Source organism: Rattus rattus, chromosome 5 (assembly GCF_011064425.1).
Source record: "Rattus rattus isolate New Zealand chromosome 5, Rrattus_CSIRO_v1, whole genome shotgun sequence".
Lineage (NCBI taxonomy): Eukaryota > Metazoa > Chordata > Mammalia > Rodentia > Muridae > Rattus > Rattus rattus.
The window spans coordinates 13371794-13396597 of NC_046158.1; the positions used below are offsets into that span (position 1 = coordinate 13371794).

At 51.8% G+C, this 24804-nt stretch overlaps 1 protein-coding gene across 4 annotated transcripts; it reads left to right on the forward strand.

Moving 5' to 3' along the window:
* Positions 1-2787: 2787 nt before the first annotated feature.
* On the forward strand, positions 2788-24794 carry Lhx6 (LIM homeobox 6). 4 transcript variants are annotated; one of them, XM_032903173.1, is made up of 10 exons: positions 2788-3134; positions 4309-4380; positions 4759-4941; positions 5309-5430; positions 13804-14024; positions 16551-16651; positions 16842-16937; positions 17121-17295; positions 21104-21207; positions 24478-24794. In XM_032903173.1, the coding sequence occupies exons 1-10, from the start codon at positions 3051-3053 to the stop codon at positions 24496-24498; spliced, it is 1179 nt and encodes a 392-aa protein (XP_032759064.1). In that variant the 5' UTR covers positions 2788-3050; the 3' UTR covers positions 24499-24794. The 4 variants fall into 4 exon arrangements, with proteins under 4 accessions (XP_032759064.1, XP_032759065.1, XP_032759067.1 ...); XM_032903175.1 differs by lacking the exon at positions 2788-3134 and adding an exon at positions 3825-3992; XM_032903174.1 differs by lacking the exon at positions 21104-21207.
* Positions 24795-24804: the final 10 nt, after the last annotated feature.

Genomic DNA, 24804 nt, shown 5'->3' on the forward strand with positions numbered 1-24804 from the left:
TTTTTTTGATTATTTGAATGATGCCTTTCCTATTCCAGAAAGAATTTGAAGTAGTATCTTTCAAATCTGGTGAGTCGATGCCACGGTGACCCCTAATATTTGTTATAGGCTGGGTACTATGGGACAGACATCTTGATTTACGGGCATATGTTTCACAGTTCAGTAGGGCTGTGCATAGGAGGTGGGATCTGTTGTCGTGGCCATCTCACAGATGAGAAGACAGAGGCCGAAGGAGTGAATGGAGTGGCTGCCACCCCTAAAGTAAGGGGTAGTGTTAAGATCAGTGCCGAGGCAAGCTGCCCTCACTCTTTGGACTTCAGGACTGACTGACTTCAATGCCTCTGAACCTAGTCTTGATTTTTCTGAGGATTTAGTCAGAATTCAGGCGAGGAACTGCATGCAGACAAGAGTTTCTCCTGTTCAGCGTCCCAGGACTCACTCTAGATTCCAATAAACAAGGGCAATGTATCAGCTTTGTAGAGTTGCCAGGATTGAGAGGGTGGCGCATGTGGAGCAGAGCTCAGTCACATAAGTGGTGGACATTGGGGTGGTCATTGTCACTACTTTGGGAGCACGGATTTCCACTCCTCTAGCAATGGCACCACCTGTTTGCTCAGCTCCTGGATCTGTCATCGTTTCTCTGGACCACTGTCTTCTGTCCCCCAGACTATGTAAATCTCAACTGCATTTTATTTCACTTCATGTGGGGTTTTTGGGGTTTTTTTTCCCCACTTACCTAAGAAGAGCCTTGCCTTTTAGGGTTCCTATGCATGTCATGTACCATATACTGGCCTCTGGCCTCTCCTGGCCACTTAGAGGAGAGGAGAGAAAAGGAGAGAAGATGAGAGGGGATGGGGCCAGAGGGGAGAGAGAGAACGAAACAGTACAGTTGTTATTCCATATTTGCCCATGAGGCAGAAGGCAGATGCAGGCTTTTGTCAAAATATGGAAAGCATGTGTGTGTGCCTGTACATGCTCACCATGAGCGGTCATGATCATGGGTGTAGCCCAGAGGCCATAAGCTCTGTAGAGGAATCTATGCTCACCAGGAGCGGTCATGGTCATGGGTGTAGCCCAGAGGTCATAAGCTCTGTAGAGGAATCTAGTTTTAGTTCTTGGCTCAGACTATTGTTAGTCACATGGCACTATGATGGCTGTGATCTCTTTAAACCTCAGGTTAAAATAGGTAACATGGGTACCCATAGGGTGTGCTGCCTCACAGAGGAAATTGAGATCACCATTGTAAAATGCTTAGCATTCTAATGCCTGGCCTGGATTAAAGCATCCAAGAGTGTGCGTGTGGATGTACATATACATCCAAGTGTGTATGTGTACATTGGTGTGCAGGTACACACCTCACCTGCTTTCCACAGTGTACCTGTTCCCTTTAGTAGAAAAGACTGGTTCAGAACCAGTGTGCACACAAGCGCAAAAAATTACTGGAATGCAAGGGCCGATGCCATTAGCTGGGGTTGTTTCAGTCCAAAGGAGCAGATATGTGTCCCTAAGGGTTGGGAGATGGCTTTTCAGTACTGCGATCGTATATAGACAACATTGTCTATGTGTGTTTCTGGCTATGCCTAATTGTGCAGACAGAGACTGACACCTGGGGACACTGTTCTTTGCAAAGGTGTGTGTTGCTTCCCCTTAAGCCTGGTACCATTCTCACCGTATATATGAATGCAGTGCATGGTAAGAGATGCCTCATAACAGAGGTTATACAAGGTTTGGTGCTCCATGGGAAACCAGACTCGCCTGAATATGGCTGTGTGCACAAGTGTAAGCATGATTTGAGGGGGGTGCTGTTTATATCTGTAAATGAGGGCAGTTATGAAGGGGGTGGTCTGTGTGGTGGGTGGGTTGCTCGATGCAGGACTAGGTCTAAGTGTGAGTGTGCACACAGTGTTTTAGAAGAGGACACACATTTGCACACTTTTCTGACACAGTTCGTAGGCGAGGAAGAAGGCTGAGGCTATAAACGTCCGTGTTTGCCAGCGTCAGACCTTTGAGTTTGAGGGGGTCTGTGTTTGGGGGCTGTGCCTGCTATTTCAATATCTGAGTCTTTGCCTTTCCCTAACTCTCATTATCCCTAGAGCCCTATAGAAGGTAAAACGTGTAACTAGGTAAATCTTGAAGTGGAGGTGGATGCCTCAAGAAATTTATTCCAAAAGAATCCAGGGGACCTACCCTCCACTAGCACAGTCTGCCCTGACCCCAGTCCTATTCAGCCTTTAGAAGCCGGTGCAAGCTCTGGTTGTCATGAAGCAGGGGTGTTTTTGAAGGAGTTTGAGAAGTGTGTCGATGTCTGGGACCTGGGGGATTGGTGTGAGCAGGTTACCATTTGTGACCATATATACACAGATATACCAGACTCAGCACTGCATCAACAGAATGTGGCTTCATGTGGAATCCAGCCCTGTAGATGGGCTGACCACGGGTTCCTCTCGCACTTATTAACCGTTGTATGAGGGCGGCGGGTGCCCTTGAGGGAGGGGCGGCAGAAGGAGCTGTGAGGATGTGTGCCCGCCAGTGCCTTTGTATGTTAGCATGTTCCAAGAGTCTCCCTGTAGCGCATAGTTTCAGTGTCTCTCTCTGTGTGTATGTCTCTCGAGTCTCTGCCTCCTTTGGAGTGTCTCGCTCTTCTTAGCGGGGAGGGGATTGGTCACGCATGACTCATCTTGAACGGAGCGGGGCTCCAGCGGCAGGGCGGTCGTCGCCGCAGCTGGAAGGGGAGGAGGACGACGAGGAGGGAGAGGAGGAGGAGGAGGAAGAGAAGGAGGAGGAAGAGGAGGCGGCGGCAGCCGCAGAGGCAGCTGCAGGGACCTCTCCAAGTTTGTCGGGACCTTCTTCAGAGGCAGTGGTGCCGGCAGCCAGGGAGGCCAGGACTGCGCTCAGACCGGGGGAGGAGGGCTGGGGCTGGGCCCGGGGCGGCGGGGCCGGAGCCTGGGTTCTCCAGCTCTCGCATCAGCCTCTGCCCACAGGGCGCCCGAGGCCGCACTCCGCGCTGCTCTTTGCACTGCGCGCCCTTCGAGCCCTCGGTTCCCGGGCCCATGTACTGGAAGCATGAGAGCGCCGCCCCGGCGCTGCCCGAGGGCTGCCGGTTACCGGCGGAGGGCGGCCCCACCACCGACCAGGTGAGCAAGCAGGCGAGTGGGTGAGCGTCCGGGATCCCGGGGCCAGCGTGAGCCGGGATTCAACCGGGCCCGGCCGGGTGGCGGGCGGCAGCAAGGAGGAGGGGTACTGAGTGAGCTCGGGAGAGTGTGACTGCAAGTGTGTGAGCGCGCGAGCGGGCAGGCGGGGGTGGGGGGTCGCGGAAAGCGGGAACACATTATGCAAATGTTGGAGGAATTTCTCAAAAAGCGATTTAGCAAAGACATAGGCGAATCAAGAGGAGGCGAGGCCAGTATTGTCCGTCTGAATAGGCGCTGATAGCGCCGATGCGCCAGAGGTTGTGCCGGCGCAACGCTGAGGATCTCGATGAGGGGCCGGTCCCGGGCGCTCCAAGAGTCTGGAGGGTTCTCTTTCCTCCTCCAAGAGGCCTCTCTTTTCTCTTTTTGGCCTCATTTCACTCACCGATCTCGCCCTCTTTGGCTTGGGGCTTTCCTTGGACTGGTCTTCCAAAGGCGTTTGAATCGGTGTCAATATCCCCGCTTCAATTTCCCGGCGCGCGTCGAGCGGGCGGGCGGGCGGGCGGATGCTCCCAGCGCTCTGGGTTTTATTTTCTCAACCACCACCACCACCACTACTACCACCACCACCCCCATCTCCTTTTTATTTTCTTTCTTTCTCTCTTTTCTCCTTTTTGCATTTTGTACCGAGAGTAGGAGAAGGGAGGGGGTAGAGGGAGAAAAAAATTCGATTTTTAATTACTACCATTAAAAAATCAAATTTGCAATTCTTTGGGCGGCCTGATGGATCTCACTGATTGACAGTTGGAATTGACACTCTGGCTACCTCTTATCTTGGGCATTCACGACAATTTCTAATTGCAGGTAGTTTGTGTGTGTGCGCGTGTTTTTTTTTCCCCCTCAGAGGCTTGGATTGCAAAGGAACTAAGCGATTACTTCAAGAGCCACGGGTTAAGTGCAGGGAGAGGGGGAGAGAGAGGGAAAAAAACCCAATCCAAATTCAAATTGCTTCATTAGAGAGACACCGCTTTTGTGGGGAAGGGCTTTAAATGCCCACTACAAAGTTAGGACTCATTGTTCAGCGCCGGTTTATATAACAGGCGAGGGGAGGCGCTGGGCTCTGACAGCTCCGAGCCAGTTCAGCAGCCGCTGTCGCTTGCATTCCCTCCCCCTCCCCCAGGTGATGGCCCAGCCAGGGTCCGGCTGCAAAGCGACCACCCGCTGTCTTGAAGGGACCGCTCCGCCTGCCATGGTGAGTCCTTTCGGTCCTGCTTTCGGCCCCGAGTCCCCCCAACTGTACAGGCCAGGGCTTTGGCTCAGCCTTCCGGCTACCAACCTCTACCCCTGCGCTGGAAAACTGCCGATAGGAGCCGCCTCTCGCTGAGCCTTGGTTTTTCTAGCCTGGAATGTGAGCTGTGGCTACTTCCTGCACCCAGGATGCGCTGTGTTAAAAGTTGGGGGCCGTCCCTTCTTCTCCAATAAGTCCTTTCATTCTTGTACTCCAGCCTAGGGCGCGACATCCCTGGTACATTTCGTTGTCAGTCGGTGCGCAAAGGAACCAAATCTGTCTTTACGCCAACAACTCTGAGTACCAGGCTAAGCGCTTCGCGGTTCCTCTCTCCGATTTCAGGCTCAGTCAGACGCCGAGGCCTTGGCAGGCGCTCTGGACAAGGACGAAGGTAGAGCCTCCCCATGTACGCCCAGCACACCCTCTGTCTGCTCGCCGCCCTCTGCAGCCTCTTCCGTGCCGTCTGCTGGCAAGAATATCTGCTCCAGTTGCGGTCTCGAGATCCTGGACCGGTATCTGCTCAAGGTGAGTCAGGGTAGGTGTTGCCTGCCTGTCCACGGGTGTGGGTTGCAACCCCAAAGACTGTAGGGAAGCAATGACCTTGCCCGGTCCATTTTACTCGGCCTCCCAGTTCAACCGTTGACTGATCCGCGCAGCTTTGGGCAAGTGTGGGAGGTCTCCTTTTGCCCCGGTTCCAACAAGAGAATGGAAGACTGTAATCCCAATTTCCTTGAGCCTCTGTGTTATAGGAGAAAAGTAGGGAAGCCATACACCCCTTCTGAGCTTCAGTGTCTGTCTCTCTCTCTCTCTCTGCAAATGAGGCTGGGGAGGCTGGGGGCGGGCGTGAAAGAGGCCCGCGCCGAGCCGACCCCCACCTCCGCCCCCTCCCCAGGTCAACAACCTCATCTGGCACGTGCGGTGCCTCGAGTGCTCCGTGTGTCGCACATCGCTGAGGCAGCAGAATAGCTGCTACATCAAGAACAAGGAGATCTACTGCAAGATGGACTACTTCAGGTAGGCTGCGGCGGTCGGGCCCGCAAGTGCTGGAGCGTGAAGGCCTTGCACACTCGTGCCTAGGCCACTTGCCGTTCGGAGTGCACAACCGTGGTTCAGCGTACTGGCCCGGCCCTCCTACTCTGCACGTCTTACACAGAAGGGAGCCCCAGTGCCAGCCCGAGCTCTGGCAGGCGATCTGCCTCGGGTTCCTGCGGTCTGACGGGCCCTGGCCACCGGTCTGGTTCCATTTCTGTTCTTTTCTGAGCCCCAGGCACCAGTTGTGATCTGTTTAGCTTGACATCCGAGGCTCTGGCCCGGATCATTCGGATCCTAGTATCCACTCCGCGCCGTTCCATCTCTAGTGAGCTCAGCTCTGGTTCCAACTTGAACTCCAGTTGTACCACAAGCCTGTCCTGGGAGGTATCCTAAACGAGGCTCAGAGTTCTCCTTCTAGCTTTGCTCTGCTTTCAATGTTGGGCTCAGATCTGCTCCAGCCCCAAGCGCCAACGCCACATCTGACTCCGGCCCTAACTTAGATCCTAGCGCTTAATTCTAAGCACCAACATCGATCTCTGCCTTCGCCTTCGACTCGTGCTGTGGTAGCTGTTTAAATTTAGGGCATGCCTTGGTTCCAGGCTCCCTTCCTGCCACTGCTGGGGCACTGTTTCTGCCCAGGCTTCAGCCCCACCTAGGTCTAGGTACTAACTTTGGGCTTTCAGGACCGGGTCTCAGAGAGTCGTGTTGCATTCCACTGGGCTTCGCTCTGCACCGTGATGCGTAAATCCTATTCTCCGTAGCTCACAAGCTATCTCCCCTGGTTTCGTGGTTCCGCCTGGCCCCAACCACTCAATGCTTTACAGGAGCTTAGCTTCTAGCCATGCAGCAGGCGCCTGCTGACCGGGTCATGGGGTCCAGGTCACTGCAGTGCCTAGGGGCATCCGTGAAGGATCTGCCAGATCTAGTCAGGAAACCGAGAGTCTGCTGAAGAATGGGTGTAGAACTGATTCTTCTGAGCAAGAAGCAACGCCTTCTTCTAAATGCTTTCTCCGGAAGTGGAGAAAGTTACCCTGTGGTATACATTTACACACACACACACACACACACACACACACACACACACACACACACACACACTTCATGGAGAGAAGTTGTGACTCAGTCTTCCGGAGAAGACCTCAGCACCAGAGCTTGTGAGTCAGGGAATGTGGTGGGTGGCGACCCTCACTCACCCTCTTTTTTGAACCTTAAGGGCCCTAGAAAAACTCTTAAACCTAGAAAGAACTTGGTTCTTGGTTAGGAGAAAGGCTCTTTCTTCATGTCATAGGGATGGGACGCTCTATCTGCTGGTTCAAAGAGCATGCATGCCTCTGTGGTCTGGAATGTGTGGTGGCAACCAAGTGTCATGGAGCAGGATCAGGGCACATGGACAGTGGGTATGTTCCTTTACAGAAAAAGCGTGTCTTTCTATTCCTGTTGTGAAGGTTGAGAGTATAGATCTTACATGTGAATGCTGAGAGAGAGAGAGAGAGAGAGAGAGAGAGAGAGAGAGAGAGAGAGAGAGAGTGTTGCAAGTTGCTCAGAACAGGGAACATATACTTGGGAGGGCAAGTTGGGGTGAAATGATGCTACTGTCACTCCCCACCCCTGAGGTGGTGAAGGGTGTGGTATGAAGATATATCTTTTGGCTGACAAGTGCTGTACGTGTACACAGACAAATGGCGGTTATGCTTGTGCGCTGTGTAACCAGGAGCGTGAGGTCTCCTCCTGCTGTCACCTCTGATGTTCCATTGGCTTAGTTTAGGCAGGGAATGGATATTACAGGCATTTTCTAGACACCGTCTACTCTAGGCCTAACTTCAATTAGGGGGGGCGGTCCTTTTGGATGTGTCAGCTGTCAAGGAGCTCAAAAGAGTGTCTTTCCTCTAAAGGGTAGAGCTGGGCAGGTTCGTTCCTTGGCTTTTCTAATGACAAAAGCCCAGGCAGCCTTATCCTATGTCCAAATTCCTTTCCATTTATCTCCAGGATGGTTGAGACTCCTTGAATGTTATCTTTTATAGGACCTTGAAGGACTAGTCAAAACTAGGCTCTTGGTTCCATTATTTACAGCCTCCACTAACTCCTCAGTCCACTGCACTGCTGTGGTGGATGATATGGGCAGCCAACCTGGGAAGAGGCAGGAGACAGAGCTCTGTGGGCCTAATTATGACCTTGGATGAGTCATAGCATCTCTGCCCTGGATGGTTCTTTCCCAAGATGGTCTCTCTCAACTGCCAAGGAGGCCACCAAGAGAGAGCAGTCTCCGCAAAGGCTCATAAGGATGAGCAGCGAATGTGAATGCTTCCATTATCACCACCACGATCCTTGACAGGGTGGGCACCAGGCATTTCCACAGACAGGCCAATAAAGCTGAACCCACCTGTCCAGCTGGGTCACGTCTGAGGAAAGGGTCTGACTGATGACCCTTTTCCCATGACAGGAGATCTCGAAAAACAAACCAGGTGCCAAGTTAAGAAGGGAAGTCAAGTGAATAAAAGCTCACTTTCTCCAAAATGAAGGGAGAATTTTGAATTTTGTAGATTTTTTTTTTTCTGATCCTTTCTCTCCCTGCCAGGTCTCCATGTGGGCATAAGTCATTTCTAACTGATTCACCAGTAACAAAAAATAATAAAACCGAAGGAAGAGAGATTCAGAGAGAGAGAGAGAGAGAGAGAGAGAGAGAGAGAGAGAGAGAGAGCATCAGGCGAGGACTATTGTCTGACAGCCTGAGCAGCAACACAGACTCTTCCCAGAGAGGGCTGAATAATAGTGTGTGGGAGGTAGAGTTCCCGCTAGCTCAAGAACTGTGGCTCAGGGAAGGCCAGCTATGCTTCTCCAGGCCTCTGTTTCCTGAAACAGAGGTCAAGGGTCTGATGGGGTGTGGACTGAAGTATTCTGCCAAAGGGAGGCAAGATCTTCCAATGGGATTGAGGAGACTGGTGAGGAAGAGAGTGGTCAGGGCTCCAAGAAGGGGCCTCTGGGCACCCAGGAGCTTCTAACCTCTGACCTTGTCCCCACAGAAGGGCTTTAGCCCAGATTCTATCTCCTCCCTGCCCCTTCCCTAACTTTATCTTATGGGTGTTTTTCAGTCTTCAAGTGCAGGGGGTTGGTGGTTCAGAAGTTAAAGGTTAGGAAGAAACTCCAAATTCAACAGGAAGAGAAGTTGCGAAGCATAGGGGAGATTGGGGAGTCTGGTGCTTCTCCTGACTGATTTGCACTTGTGTGGGGGGACAGTTGGTCCCCCCATTAATGTACCCCTGGTTTCTGGACATTCTGCCTCTGTTTTTCCTATTCATTCTCCAAACAGTGAACTCACCAACCAATGTGAGTGCAACTTGATTCTCTATCTACCCTTACTCCTGGCAAGTCATGGCAAAACCATAAAATCACCATCAGGGAAGTAGGATTCATTTTAATCTCTTTACTTTTTTGCTGGAACCACTCCCCCTCATACCCTCTCAAGAACGAAGAATATTTTGCTCTCGCCCCCCCCCCGTGTGTGTGTGTGTGTGTGTGTGTGTGTGTGAACATTCTTTTTTTGGAGCATTAATTTCTCCACTGCCATCAGCAACCACACTTCAGGCAGTTCTTACAGCCCCTTCATCTACCTACCATTGCCCTGTGGCTTTCGGTTGTGCCCTCTAGGCTCCCTTGGCCTCCTACAGTATTACACCCATCATGTAGTAGAGAAGACCTATGTGCTCAGAAAAAAAGCCCAGGGTTATCTGGAGATTGAGAGCACAGAGTGAGGCTACCAAAACCTTGATCTGCTGTATCCTGTATCTTATTTGTTTAATTGTGTGATCCATCCTGTAAGATACTGTCATGCAGTATTCCGTTGTTAGAGGAAGGGGAAACTGAAGCCCTGAGGGATAAGGTCACTCAGCTAGTAAGTAGTAATGCTCAGATGGTCCACATGGCCACCTGGCTCCACAAATCCGTCCTCTAAGTGTCCATATGCTTCTTTTACAGTCAAGCTGCATCTGACACTCTTTTGTTGTTGATGTTTTGCAGCTGTAAGGCATCTAGAGTGACAAAGACCTCTCTCTGCTGTCCCTAGCCAGTTTTCCTGATTCACACAGAGAGTACCCACTATATGCTCTTGTGTGTGACTCTCCTTGCATGGCCCCAGGGGCACTAGGACCTGAAGAGAAATGATAACCAGCAACTTTCCTAAGACCAAAGACCCTGCTCCCCATTCCTTTTCTCTCCACGGAGTGGAGAACAAAGAATTCTAGGGATGGGGGAGGGCGACTTGGAGTTCCAGGACTTGCTGAAGTTTTCTGTTCCCGGTGGAGGGTGCAGGTCCTTCGGGCTTCTCTAGCCTTCTACCTTGAGCACGAGCTCTGTCTCTGGACTTCAGCCCCTTTCTTTAGAGTCTCAGGGGAGGCTGGGAGCTTGGAAGCTAGCCCCCCTGTGTGGAGAGGCCCAGCAACAACCAGCTGTTGGGGGGGTAGATGTTGGGGGCACGGAGAGAAAGGCTGTGAAAGAAGGAGTCTCCGGGCAGGACCTCCAGGCAGGCTTAGGCTGCTGTTTAACCTCTTAATTGCTGGTTCTGCACCCCTTTTCTTTTTAAGGGTTGTGTAGGCAGGAAAGGGGGAGGGACTGGGAAGAGCTTCGCTTCCAGTTTTCCTTGTTTGCCTCAAGAAATCTATAACTCTCTGTTTTGAGTGTCTAAAACCCAAAATAAGTGAACTTCTAGTTCCTTTCGGTCTTAAATGTAGGAGACCCCACCCTGAACTTCGTTTCCCCGTGTAGAAAGGAGCAATTTAGTAGGCGGCAGCGGCGGCGGTGGCGGCAGGGCAGGGGGGGGGTATTCCAAAGGGCTCATTTTTAGAGGCTCTTTCACCCAACAAACAATTAGGAGCATCTTCAGTGAGCCTGACCTGGCTAACGGTGCAGTTCCATCTACAAAACAGGGTTTCCGGATCCCTGCTCTTCAGTGTGGGATGAGGGCTTGTTAGTATCCCTTTAACTGTTGCTAGGGTTCTAGGTGTCTGTGGCACCTTTCAGTCCTCAGAGCGCGTAGGCCGTTGTGTCTCCGTTTCTGCCTGTGGTGTGCTGGGACCCCGGTGGGGACGTTGAACGCACGAAATGCAGATTTCACAGCCTGAGTGAGGAGGCCAGTAGAATCGTCCCCATGTGAAATTCCTTCACATCTCCCACACAGTCCTTTCTTGAAGTTTCGTTGTCCTCTCCAGTGATGCTGTTTTTCGCTGCTTCCGGAATGGAGCGGCTGGAGCGTCGCAGCTTGTCTGGACAGGAGTTTGTCGGCTTGTCAGACCTGGATGCTAGTTTCCTTTCACTTTTTCTCTGCGAGCTATCCCCTGTCCTGAGGACATTTTATGTCTCGACACAATACATGCAAACGCGGGTAATGACACCGCCATGCTACCTTTTCTCTAGGGATCTAGTTCGGTGATTTCACTGACTGGGCCAATTCATGGCGCTTCAGCTTAGGGCTGAAGGCAGCAGTTGAGATAGCGCAAGCACAGGGGGTGCTACTCGAGGGGTTACTTAAGGCAGCACTTGCTTAGGAACTCGGGGATGGGGGCACTGAGACCTACCTGTGTAGGCACCAAAGTCGGACTTGCAGGAAGGAAGGCCACAGAGACTGGGACCAGGAAGTCCATGGAGTCAAGTGTGGGGACAGAGTGTTTTCGGTGCAGAGGACCACAGCTAGAAGCCAAAGGCAGCTGCTCTGGAGGTCAGCCCTTCCCTTCTCCTTGATCCCCTCTTGGTTGAACTTTTTAGAATCTCCGCCCACGAGTGGGCCAACATTGTCCCCCACTGGGTTCTCATCTCCCATCTCTCATCTCCGTTCCTCCCAAGCAGGTTCATCACCTCAAGGGGACCTCAGCTCCCACTACACACTCTATATTGTCTGGAATATGTCATTTGTTGTTTTTGAACCTCTGACTCCAGGTGTGAAAAATGAGTTTCTGGGTCTGTGCCTCACCTGTCTCAGCAGAGGTGATGGGGCACAGCTGAGGGTATTGAGCTGCAAGGACTTAACAGGAAGTCAAGGCTCTGGGAAGGGCTCCTTGCTCAGTTCCTCCAAAGTACCAAACTATAAACAACAGAAAGCCAGCCTCCCAGGGGCAGCCAGAAAACGGTTCCACTGGGGCTACCACCAACAGGGCTTGGGGGGGGGCTGGGAAAAAAATGGTTTCACCTCTATTTTCTGAAGGACTAGGAACAGAGACCACAGACTGGTCTGGACCCTCTAACAGGAAGCCATGATTTCTGAGGTCATGGAAAGAATCTATTTGGGTTGGGGAAGGAGTTTGACTAGACAAAGGGCTGAAGCTCGGTGTGAGCAAACATAGAGACCTGGTGAGGGTCCCTTAACTCTCCTTATACCAGAGAAGAGAGAGTGGAGTGACATTGTGGAGTTTGTATGAGAGCCTGAGCTGACTGAAGTGCTGCATGCCAACACACACACACACACACACACACACACACACACACACACACACCCATCCCCATCCAAATCCAACAGCCAATTACTTGAATTTGCTAAAAAGGGGAACATCATCATGTAACTGAAGCCAGTTTGGCTGAGCTGTTTAGCTACACACAGGTAGTACAAATGTGCTTTCCAGTGGAAAGGCACTGGCCCTGGGGACAGAAACAAAAATCCTTTCTATATACTGACCCCATCACCCAGCATGCCAAAGGATAAAAGGGGCAAGCCAAAGATGCAGACACTTAAAGTGCAGCATGAGATGGTGGGAGGACATGTCCAGGGAAGGAACAGCCTCCAGAGGCCTGGGGGTGGGGAAATGCTGGAGGTAGAGAGAGGAACAACAGACTGAAAAAATGAGCTTCCGTTGTGGCTTGGTACCCTCTACTAGGTGTAGAGCATGGGGTGGGAGACACTGAAGACTGGGAGAGCGAAGGATATGGTTTGTTGGGTTTGTAAACACAAAGCATCCTGGACTAGACTCTAAGGATAGTGTGGTACCACCAAAGACTGTAAGGAGCTCAGGGGATAGGATTCTGTGTGCATGGTGAAATTTTTGCTGCCAGCTGCAGTGTGGATGATGCACTGACAAGCTAATCCTGGAAAGAAGGGGTGGTGAGAGGAGCCTGGTGGGAATCATCGACCTAGCTGGGCAGCAGTAGAGGTGAGGGGGGATGTAGTGCGTCCCAGAAGTTCACTTCATTAGCTGGAGGCATCACTGGATGTAAGCTGAAGGTTCCAATATCCAAGCTGGAGGGTTGGGCGAGTGATGGCTCTGCTTCCTGAACAGTATGTGCTAGAGGAAACAGGGTTAAGGGTTAGGACAGTCACAGGTGAGTCAGCAACCTTCCCCTAGTGCTGAGGGCCTGACCTGCGTACAGGTAAACTAGGCTCTGCTGTTTCCTGGAGGGACTCCCAGTCTGACGATCCAGACTGTGGCTGACTAATAGCCCCTAACAGAAGGGAGAGAAAGAAGGGGAAGTGACAGGGAAACTGGTAGAATGGGAACATAGGCATAAGGAACAGGGGACATTTGATCTAGACTCCTCCTCCTCCTCCTCCTCCTCCTCCTCCTCCTCCTCCTCCTCCTCCTCCTCCTCCTCCTCCTCCTCCTCCTCCTCCTCCTCCTCCTCCTCCTCCTCCAGTTAGTATTAGGATGTCTTGGGTACCAGAGTTCAGGAGTGCCTGGGTCCTTGGTTGACTGACAGGCACTAAACAAATAGTAGCAGTCACCGTTGTAATCATCTTAGCAGCTCTGATCAAGGAAAATAGGAGGTCAGAGCAATTCAATGATCCGTCTGTGTGGGGGGTCACAAAGCTCATGAAGGTGTGTAGGTGTGTTCTAAGAAAAGCCGGGACTACAGCTTCATCTTTGAAGTCAGACCTGCTGGGGTCCCTGTCCTTGATGCAGTGAGTGTATGATACGTGAATGTATGATGGAGGGAAACTTATTCTAGTTCCTGGATTCCCAGATTTCCTCCTCTGCAAAAGGAGAATTGAGATAAATTCTGTGAAGCATTAGAATCTTGCATGGCAGATGATGTTCAAAAACTTTCCCTAATAGGAGTACTGTTGTGTTTTCCTAACATCCGTTGTGTAGCCTAATGAACAAATGTTCAAAGATAATGAACAAATACGCGGATATTAAGTGGTTATTGTAGAATATTTGAAAAACTCAGCAAAGCAAGAAGGAAATAAAAATCTCGTTCCCAATCAACTTGGTGGGATTTGGATGCTCAGGAGTAATGGATTCAAGTGTAAGGTAATGTGGGGCGTGGGTGCCAAGTGAACCCTGGGCAACGTGCGCCCTGATCGATAGAACAGGAGAAAGATGAAAGACGGCCCGGTCTAAACATTATTTTCCTTTATCCGTTCCTTTTGTCCCGCAGCCGATTTGGAACCAAGTGTGCCCGGTGCGGCAGACAAATCTATGCCAGTGACTGGGTGCGGCGCGCGCGCGGCAATGCCTACCACCTGGCCTGCTTCGCTTGCTTTTCCTGCAAGCGCCAGCTATCCACGGGCGAGGAATTCGGCCTGGTTGAGGAGAAGGTGCTTTGCCGCATCCATTACGACACCATGATCGAGAACCTCAAGAGGGCCGCCGAGAACGGTACCCAACCCGCACAACCCAGTACCTAGTCCCAGTTCTTTCCAACGTTCCCTAGCACCTAGCTTCCTGGTCCGCACAGCTGACCCGTTGAACAGTCCCTGGAACACCTGGAGGCAGCATCGGGGTGGGGCTACACGTGGAGCATGCGCTCTGGCTCCATCATTTGCATGGGTCTCTAAGTCACTATCGAACATTGTAAGATTCTCACAACGCTCCGGGCAGCCTACATGCTCATTGGCCTGCCGGGTAATCCCCACCCCAATCCACCCGCCAGCTGCCGGGGCAGTCCAAGAGATAAGATGTAGCCCACCTTCTTCCCACTTCCTTATGGGCCACACAGAGCCGGAGGCTAAGGCTGGGTCATCTTGGGTCAGAGGTTCTGAATATAAAAATTTTAAAGGGACCAGTCCCCGAGTCTTGGAGTCGCGGCTTTACCATACAATGCCAACAGAGGAGATTTTCTTTTTCTCACTGGATCTCTTCACGTCCTACATCTGCTCATGATATCTAGATGTTGGACTAGAATGTTCTTTGAATTTTCTCTGGCTCTGTCATGATTTTACCAAGGCATTTATCTTAGGGTCTTGGTGAGAGTTTTCAGTGGTGGTGGTGGTGGGAGTGATGTATAAGAGGAGGTGGGGGAATCCTAAAAGGGTATGGAGCGGTGGGCAGAGGCAGCAACCCTTCCCATGGTTCTGCTGTGGGGATCTATAGATACTGGTAACTTCCCTGAAATGTGCTTGGGTGTATAAATCCTTATAGCCCTTTTTAAGGAGCTTTGTGCTATTCATAGCTAGAAAAGCGGCAGAGATTTTCTACAGTATGCCCCTTGCCAAAGCTTACATTTAGTAGGTCTGCTCCCAGTCCCTGAAGCTCAATTTCTTACCTATCATACTATACACACTACTCCATGTTATATCCCCTCAGCTCCAGAAACCCCTTCAACAGCCAAGAGGCTCCTGGGATATGGTTGCCTCTGAGTTTCATTTTTCCATCTAAAAAACTTGGCACACTAAACCGCTATCCTGCCTGCTTTTTAAGGAATATTAATATCGCACAGCTTCTCTGTTAGGGGGTGTATGGACCACTCTACTTCAATTTCTCGGCATCAGTGGGAGGGCTAGTAAGGGACCAAAAGCGTGCTACTGGCCATGGCTTCACCAAGGTCACCATTTTCTCCTGCTAGGATTGGTAGCTAAGTGGGGGAGCAACTGAACTTGGAGCACGCTGAAGTTGCCTGTATTGTTTGGCAAGTGAGCAGATGAGGTGGGTTCAGAAGTCGGAGCTTCTTCTACACCGTGGTTAATCAGTAAACCACAGTCTCCTTTCACTCCTGGACCACCCAGGGCCACCCTTAGCCTTGGCCTTGTCAATGACAGACTATGCAGGGAAACTTGAACACTTGGGGCTTCAGGTCACTGACCATTAGCTATCGCTTTACTTTTAAACAAAACCAACACACACACACACACACACACACACACACACACACACACACACACTCATTATAGAAGAATGAGGAGACGTGGTTAAAGAAAAAGCTGAAATCATTCCGCATGTCATTATCTCCCTGTTTACATATCCATTTTTTCCTTTGTACATGTAGGGTTTTTTTTTCTTTCTGCATAGTTTCCCCCCCCCCTAATTAAAACATTACAGCAAATTGTAAGCAGTGGTTATCCCTGAGTGGTGGAGTCACTGGTGACTTTTCTCCCTCTTTGTGCTTGTCAGGATTTGGGGCTTTTGGCATGAACAGTTTATTATTTTTGCATTCAGAAAAACGAACTGCTAAACTGGGAATATATTTCCTGGTTTACAATCTTAGTAGCCAAAGTGCTGTAACACAGAAAGACAACACCTAAGATATATCCAAGTTAATAAATTATACTTGGAAAAGGTAAAATGTAATTGTTTTAAATACTTCAAAAGTTGCCGATGTGACACGCCCCCCCCCCCCCCCCACTGGGGAGGCAGAGTCAGGTGGATCTCTGTGAGTCAGATCCTTATCTACAGAGCGAGTTCCAGGACAGCCAGGGCTACATAGAGAAACACTGTCTCAAAAAAGGGGGGCGTTATGGCTTCTGCAACCAGTGCTGTTGCTGCTGCTGCTTCCATTTCTGCTTCTGCTTCTGCTTCTCCTCCTCCTCCTACCTTTCCTCCTCCCCCGCCCCTTCCTCTTCCCATCCCGCTCCTCTTCCTTCGCATTCTTTTGAAATCGCCACCTTGATTTCCCTCTTGCTCAGCTAACACAGACGTTAGGGTCAGCTCGGTTCCAGATCCAGGCAGATGATTTTGGGATTCCCAGTCAGGATCTTTCTTCTCTCTGAGCCTTAGTTTCTTCTCTTTAAAAAACTGGGAGATAGTATGGAAAGGAAGCTCTGGGCTCCGGGACTAGGGCCCTGGGATCCCCGCTCCCAGACACTCGCTCCTGACCCTTCCAGGGACAAGCTCCCCCCACCCCGTCCTTTCCAGGCTGCCACTAGAAGAGATGGGGACGCGTGGTCAGCTGCTTCTGTCGCCCCCCAGGGAACGGTCTCACGTTGGAGGGGGCAGTGCCCTCGGAACAGGACAGTCAGCCCAAGCCAGCTAAGCGCGCGCGGACGTCCTTCACCGCAGAGCAATTGCAGGTACCCCGGGCAAGCCCCGAAGCGTGTGGGCGGGGCCTCGGAGTGGGCGTGGTTGTGCGGGATTTGTGACTCCGCCCCTTGTGCTGGGACCCGCGGGAGGCCGCTCCAGGGCTGAAGCTGTCTGGGGCGTGGCCTCGGACCCTGAGCTTCTGATTGGGCGGAGGTCTGAGTGCCCTTCTGCGCCCTACAGGTTATGCAGGCTCAGTTCGCGCAGGACAACAACCCCGACGCGCAGACGCTGCAGAAGCTAGCGGACATGACGGGCCTCAGTCGCAGGGTCATCCAGGTGGGAATCCGGGGTCTCAGCCTTCAGGTCTGGGGCGGACCTCAGGGAAGTGCTGAAATTCGTAGTGGTGCGGATGGTCGCGGTTGTACGTGGCCGCCCCTCTCCAGTGTGGCCTGAGGTCCTCAGTTGGCACGGGTTGATCCTTTTCCTTGATTACTGAGAGTGCAGAGACTGTCGTTCCAGGTGTGGTTTCAAAACTGCCGAGCGCGTCATAAAAAGCATACACCGCAGCACCCAGTGCCGCCCTCTGGGGCACCCCCGTCCCGCCTCCCCTCCGCCCTGTCCGACGACATCCACTATTCTCCGTTCAGCAGCCCAGAGCGGGCACGCATGGTCACCTTGCACGGCTACATCGAGAGTAAGTGATGCGGATTCTGGCGTCGCCAGGCCAGCGGGGAAGGGGACGCTGAGGCCTGCTCCTGGGCTTCGTATGAGGGGCGGGGACCTCAGGGAGGCAGCCTGGTGGATGAAGATGTGAAACCGGTCAGTTTCCCTCCTTTCCCCAGTGAGTCGAGGGGGTTGGGGGTGGTTGGTAGAGAGAACTTCAAGCAGCCAGTGAGCATGTGCGCGGGATGAAGGGGTAGGGACCAAGGAGCCTGCCGTTCTGGTAGGACAGACAGCCTAGGACAGAACTCAGGTGTACATATGGTTTTCGTTGCAGTGATTCCCATAGGAAAGATGCTGGGTGGGTGTGTCCAGAGATGCTGGGGCCTGAGGAGCATTGCCTCTGAGCAAGCTGAGCTCTGAAGGATGGGCAAGATTTACTGAAGCACATAGACTGGGGGAACTGAAAGTGAGCAAACCCTGGCTCAGAAGGCATCTTGGCTATGGGTACATTTGGGGAGCAGAGGCCAGGGTGGCATGACCACGTAGGGCTGTGAGACCTTTGGGCAATTCACAGAATCCCCTCAAGACCTGTTTCCTCATCTGTGAATGAGAATAGTGATAATACCTCTCAAAGGATGCCGAGGATTGGTTGACATGGACTTTCAGGCTCTGAGTACCTCCTGTGTTCTTAGCACTCAGATACAAGAGTCACTAAATGGGTCAGAATTGCCCTGTTCCTGGGACTCACCCACATTCCAATGAAGAGACAGATCCCTCTGATTCAATCTATCTCCCTTCTTCCCTCGCTCCCTTCCTCCTACCTGAAACCCACATGTGTATGATAGCGAGGGCTGTGCCACTGATGGAGACAGTAAGCACTGGAGGGTGGGTGGGTGGTGGTGAGAGGGGTCAGGGAGCCAGCTACTGAGCAGGTGCTTCGTTCAAAATCTGTTTCCCGGGGCTGGAGAGATGGCTCAGTGGTTAAGAGCACCGACTGCTCTTCCAGAGGTCCTGAGTTCAAATCCCAGCAACCACATGGTGGCTCACAAAATCTGGGCTTTTCCTCAAAAGCTTGGGGGGAGGGGGCATAGGACACATTTACACTCCCTTCCAAGCACTCATCCTGGACACCAACAAAAAGGGAATCCAACTGTTGCCTATGGAGCCCCCCGCTTTGGTGCCAGAGGTGACGCCATCTGAGTCTCTAGACATTACATAGACCAGGAAGCCAAAGGGTCCACTGTAAGTTCCAAGGACTCTAATGAGTACACTCGGGCTGTGGTGTAACTTGCAGGGATCAAATCCCACCCTTGCCACTTCGTGGCTTGGTGATGTTGGGTGAATTTCTTGGACCACACAATCCCATTTCCTCCTCCATAAACACAAAGACAAGGGGAGTAGCCACCTCGGCGCGGCACCGTGAACATCACTGAGATAACTGGCTTAAAGGCCGCACTTGGTACACACAGGCGGAGGATTAGCTGCTTCGGGATGTGCTGTCGGTTTAGATGGCAGAGCAAGGAGCAGGGTCCTGTCTGCTGCGTCAGGCTGCCAGCTGGAACTGTCTCTATGCAGTTCCATTTCTGAACCTTCTGCTCATCAGGAGGGACGCTTTTCCCCTTTTGTTTCTGAACAATGACTTAATGTTCAGCCTGAATAGAACCTATTAAATACTTACTGAAAGTGCCAAAGACGCGGGACTCTCTGGTTACCGGGGGCCTTGGCAGCCAGCTAATTCTTGGTATGTGGTTGGTAATGGGTCTAGTTGACTTCTGTTGCGAGTAGGATGAGGGCTCTGTTTATGGACTCCGTTGGTCGAGCCTAGATCTCTCTTTGCTTCCAGAGCAGGAGCTGTGGTTCCCTTTCTCCTTTCCCCGGAGACAGAGCATACCTCTGTTGTGTGACTTAGAGGAGCGGCCAGCCGTTTACTTTACAGTCATCTAAAAGCATGGGGCTTTGGGTTTTCTGAAATAGCAAAGCTGTAAACTGAGTATAGGGTTTAGAAACAGACCCCAGGGGTGGGGTTGGGGGGTGCCCTTCCACTTTGCAGTCAACTAAATTCAGTGCTTAGAATCTGATTTAAAATAATTAAAAAAAAAAAAAAAAACACCACTCCACCTTTGGAGCCAGACTCCCAAAAATGTGCAGACAGTTATTTGAGTAATTTGAAGCTGTTCAGAGATTTCTTGAACACCCAGGGAGTTAAGAATCCTCAATTAAATACAATTGCCTTACCCTGCAGAAGAGAGAACAGTGTCTCAGAAAGGCACAGTGACTTGTCCCAACTCATCACTTGCAAGTGTCTGTCTAGGCTCTTTCTGCGAGCAGATAGGACAGTCTAGAGAACAGACAGGCAAACGAGTGCTTGGCTGGAGCGGTAAAGAGGCTGAGGTGCACAGCATTTGCATCAGAACCAGTGGTGTGCTTTCCTCACCAGGCTTTCGCTGTTGCTGTTTTTGTTATTTGCATGAGACAAGGTCTCTGGTGTAGCCCTGGCTCTGTTCTGGTCTATAAAGCAAGTTCCAACTCAAAGACTCTTCTGCCTCTGCCACCACAGTGCTGGGACTAAAGGCGTGTGCCACCACTGCCCAGCTTTCCCCAACAGTTTCAGATGTTGGAACAGGATACAGAAATCCATTCAACAAATATGTACAGGGTACTTTGCAGGGGCTTGGAGAGACAGCTCAGTGATTGAGAGCACTGACTGATCTTTAACAGGACAGGGGTTCCATACTCAAGAACCACATGGCAGCTCAAAACTGTCTACAACTTCAATTCTAGGGGATCTGGTACCTTCTTTTTCCCTCCATGGGCACAAGCCACATAAGTGGTACACAAACAATGTAGGTGTACATGCAGGCATACAGTCATACATGCAGGCACACATGCAAACACATAAATGCAGACATGCATGCAGGCACACACAGAGACATATGTGCAGTCATACATGCAGGCACACATACAGACACAAATGCAGTCATTGCAGACATGCATGCAGACACACACACAGACATGTGTGCAGGCACACATGCAGACTCAAATGCAGTCATACATGCAGACATGCATGCAGGCACACACACAGACATGTGTGCAGGCATACATGCAGGCACACATGCAGACTCAAATGCAGTCATACATGCAGACATGCAAGCAGGCACACACACAGACATACATGCAGGCATACATATAGTCATACGTGCAGTCATACATGCAGGCCAAGCACCATATTCATAAAATCACATTTAAATTTAAAAAAAGGAGTGCTCTGTGTATCCCATGCCTCATCCTGAGTATTAGAAAACCAGAAAGGTTGGGGGGAAAATATCATACTGTCATCGAGCCTGAATTCTAATTGATGAAAAGACAATATTAAATAAGCAATGAAATTATATGTAAGTCAGGTGATTAGGGCTGATCAAGAAAAGATGAAATGCAGGAGGAGGACAGGGGCTGCTTGTCAGGCTGTAGTTATGAGCAGGGTGGTGACAGGCTGTCCTAGGAGGCAGTTGGTAAACTGTCTTGGTGATGTTCTGGAATGAGAACGTGAGGATGAGGGTCTGAGTAGGTGGGTACATCCTTGTTTGCAGGAGGGGGTTCGTATATATCTGTATAGGGGTGTTGACTTCTCAGTGAGCTCTACCATAGCACCTGATAAAGCCCTTCACGTGTGTAGCATTATGGCCAGCTCAACTGAGAGCTTTCCTGGGGCCATCCAGGCAGCAATCATCAGAGATAGAACTCTGGGTTAGTGATCAGGCTGCAGCGCGCAGAGCACGCAACAGGTGGGGATCCTGTGTGGAGCCTGGGGGATGGGCTCCAAGGCATCCTCTCGTCCACAGGTCAGGTACAGTGCGGGCAGGTGCACTGCCGACTGCCTTACACCGCGCCCCCTGTCCACCTCAAAGCCGACATGGATGGGCCGCTCTCCAGCCGGGGTGAGAAGGTAAATGGAGCCTGGCTATGTCCGGTGGGTCAGAGCCTTCCTGCTGGGAATGGGTTTCTGGCAGCATTCGCTAGCACTGATTGGCTGCCATGCCACGTTGAGGCGGATCACTCGGGGCCTCCAGTGTGGCCCCAAGGCAGTCATCAGAACAGATACTTGTGTGTTTCATGTGCCCGACGTCTCTCAAGTCCTCTTTGCAGCTCTGTCCTCCCTATGCCTTGGCAACGAGGCCTCTTATTTACTTATGCTTTGAGGTTCTGGGGAGGGTTTCTATCCCACACTGTTCTACTTCCTGTTTTGTTTGTTACTGTCCAGAACTATTGGCAGTAACTGTCTAGGGCTGGTAGGTCCCGGGACGAGCAGGTTACATGTGACCGAGGGTCAAGTGGTACAGCTTTCTCTGTGGGTGTGAATCTGTGGTTGCTCCAGGCATCGATGCTGAATATCTTAGAGGATGCTTAAATGTCCTCCAGTCTTGGCTTTGTTTAATCTTGTCCACAGGACAGTTGAAAGTAGCCGGGTCTGCTTTAGGTGTCACCAGGAGTGGGTCTGAGCCTTAAACCACTTCAGTTCTGAAATACCACATAGTTAGTCCTCAGAGCCATTCTTCCCAAACAACTATCTCAGATGTGGAGAAACAGAGCCTGGGTGGTGGGACAGCGATGAGAGACGAAACCCTAAGGATGCTAGGTGGGGGCTGGGGGATTTGGACGTCATCAGGCAGCAGGGACATGGTGGCCCCCAGTGAAGCTGAGGAGGGAGAACTCACGAGAAGCAGGAGGTGCTGTCGCTCTTGGCAGCTCTCCACTCAAGCAGTTCTCAGTCTTGGTGCACATCAGAACCCCAGAGGCAGTTTGGGAAGACACAAGCCAGGAGGAATGAGGAGCAACAGAGGCCAGCCTGAGTAACACTGGCTCTTGTCATTCTGAAGGGCGACCCAGGGAAGAGAACGCCGTTCCCTTCAGGGCAGGTTCTCTGCCATTGCTTTCTGGAACCTGCTGTGGGCAGAGCTTGCTAGGTAGTGGGCGCCGTGGGGCACGGGCTGGAGGATGGAGGTCCAGATAACCCAGTGGGACAGTGGGACAGTGGGACAATACTGCAGTGTGAGAATCTGGTGAGCCGGTGCCAGACAGACGCTCTCTGAGCTTCTGATCCACAGTGAGATCTGCTCCTTCTCAGCTCGAGGTTTACACTCCCCCAGCCACCTTCGGTGTGGACATGATCCTTTTCATTGTAAAGACAGAGAAACAAATTCAGAGAGGTGGTGCTGTTTGTCCTGGGAGTCCCAAGTATGGGGATCTGAAGTCTGCATGGTTTGGTCCTTGCTGTCTTTGTGTGGCACTTTGCGGTTTATGCAGTACTCTCTGACCTCGTCCTTCTTGGCCTTCCTTAGCGGCCTTAGAATGCTCTCCATTTCAATAGAAATAGAGGCTCGGAGCAACAGCTCACTCAGGCCACAGGGACCATGGCAGAGCTGGCCTGCATGCCAGTACCACTGACTTGAAGCTGGAGGGTGTTTGTCCTTTGAGCCCCAACACTGGTATGGAGGAGAGAGAACACATAACCTTCAAGGGCTGTGTGGTTTAGAGCAGGTGGTGGGTAGTTACACTATAGGGTGATGGAGTAGATGGAATCGGGTACAACCTTGACCCCAGAGGATTCAGAAGAGGGTGTGGTGAGCTCAGGGGGAGAGGCGGGAAGGAGAAGGATGTCTACGTCATAAGAACAGCTGATACAAATGCATGGAGGAGACAGAGCTTGAAAGACCCCTGATGTCCAATGTGGCTGAAGCCCAGGGGTTTAGGGGGAACTGGCAGAAGCCGTGTCACAAAAGGCCTGGCCTGTGAAGGGAAGGGTTTGAGTCAGGGGAGCCTTGAAAGTGCACAGGGTTGGGCTCAGAGGAGAATCTTTCTTTCTCAGATGCCTTGCTGAGCCGTGGTTGTGTCTGGTCCGGGCCTGAAGGACGTGCCAGGCTGGCCGGGTGACGGCAGCTTTGGCTCTCGGTTCTTGGCCCCTGGGTTTGTCTGTTGAGCCAGAAGCTCTCTTGCTGGGCTATGTCCCCTGCTTTGTTGCCAGGAGCTCTGTGGTACAGCCTGTGCCCTTCTCTCATGACCTACTGCCCTCTTCTGTTGGCCTGCTTGCCAGCTCCTAAGCACCTCTGACAGCCACATCTGCTCACATCTGCATGTGGGTGAGGTTGGCTGTGTCACAACTGTGGGGCAGGACAGACAGCAGAGGAAGGTATTAGTTTTCTCCCATGTCCTTCTCCTGTGGGGAGACTTGGAGTCCCATGGTGTTGGTCCACTCATTTAGACTAGTGCTGTTCCTGGGTAGCTCTGACCGCTGGGGCAGGGTGGAACGTCCTATCTCCATGACAACATCAATTGGCCCCACAGACTTGTTTCCAGAGCTATATTCTTTCTGGTCATATACCTGGATTCCACTTAAAAGGGTCTTAGAAGTCAGGGCTAAGCTGGCCTCCCTCAGGTGGGAAGAACACAGCCCTCAGAGGAGGGTCTGACCAGAGTAATTTTTTAATAAGAGCTCAAAGCCAGGTGCCTCTCTGGCCCAAAGGGAAGCTATCTATATCCAGGGTTGGGTGAGGAATGTAGTATGAACTGCTGGAGTCAGGCCACACAGAGTTCCAGATCTGCCGCCTCCTCCCCCTAAGACCTTCAAGTACAATTAGCTTCTTACAACTTCAGTTTCTGCCTCTGCTAAATGGGGCTATAATAGGTTCTGCCCTCCTGTGATGCTGTTGAAACAGGAGGCAGTGTGTGTGAGGAGCCCAGCGTATGTGCCGGGTGCACAGAAGGTACTCAGTAGCTTTTGCTTACCAGTGGTCCTCCTCAGTGATTCTCTGTACATAGAGGCTATGGACGCCTGAATCCCATATCCATGAGAAAGCGCGATTCATAGTCGGGCAAGTCAGGAGTTAATGAAATGACAGATCAGCACAGTGGCAATGGGCTGTAGTGACAGTGCCACACATGTCCACGGGGTCCAGAGTGAAGCGCATGGTGGGTCTCTGCTGCTGCCCCTGCTCTGAGAGATTTTGCCATCACTGTTTACACATGAGGAAACAGGCTCGGGGAAGGGAAGTGAGCTGGCCGAGGTTCCACAGCGCGGTAAACTAAGGACTGTGATTCCAGCCCAGATCCAAGCTCTGAGCCCACCATTCTCCGTGTCTGCAGGTCCCTGCCCCCCGGGGGCTGCTGTGTACGTACAGAAGGCACCAGCTCAGCCGCCTCCGTTGCTCTTCTCTTGCAGGTCATCCTTTTTCAGTACTAACTCTGCCGGCCCTTGCACATCTGTCCATGGGCACCACACAGCTGCCCCTCAGCCGCTGAGCATCCAGCGTCCAGCTGTGGCCAGGGATCCACCGCCTCTGCACACACCCGCCTCACCCGCTGCCGCCCTGCCCTCTGCCAGTGGCCCCATCAACCCAGGCCCGGTATTTCCCTCTCCTGCTGAGAACCAGAACGCGCCAGGAGCAGCAGAGTCCCTCTCTGGGAAGGCAGGCTCCCTGAAATGTGGTATCAGCATGAAAACAAGCAGCCTGTCTTTCCTCATCAGCTGGGAGTCTTGCTTATTAAC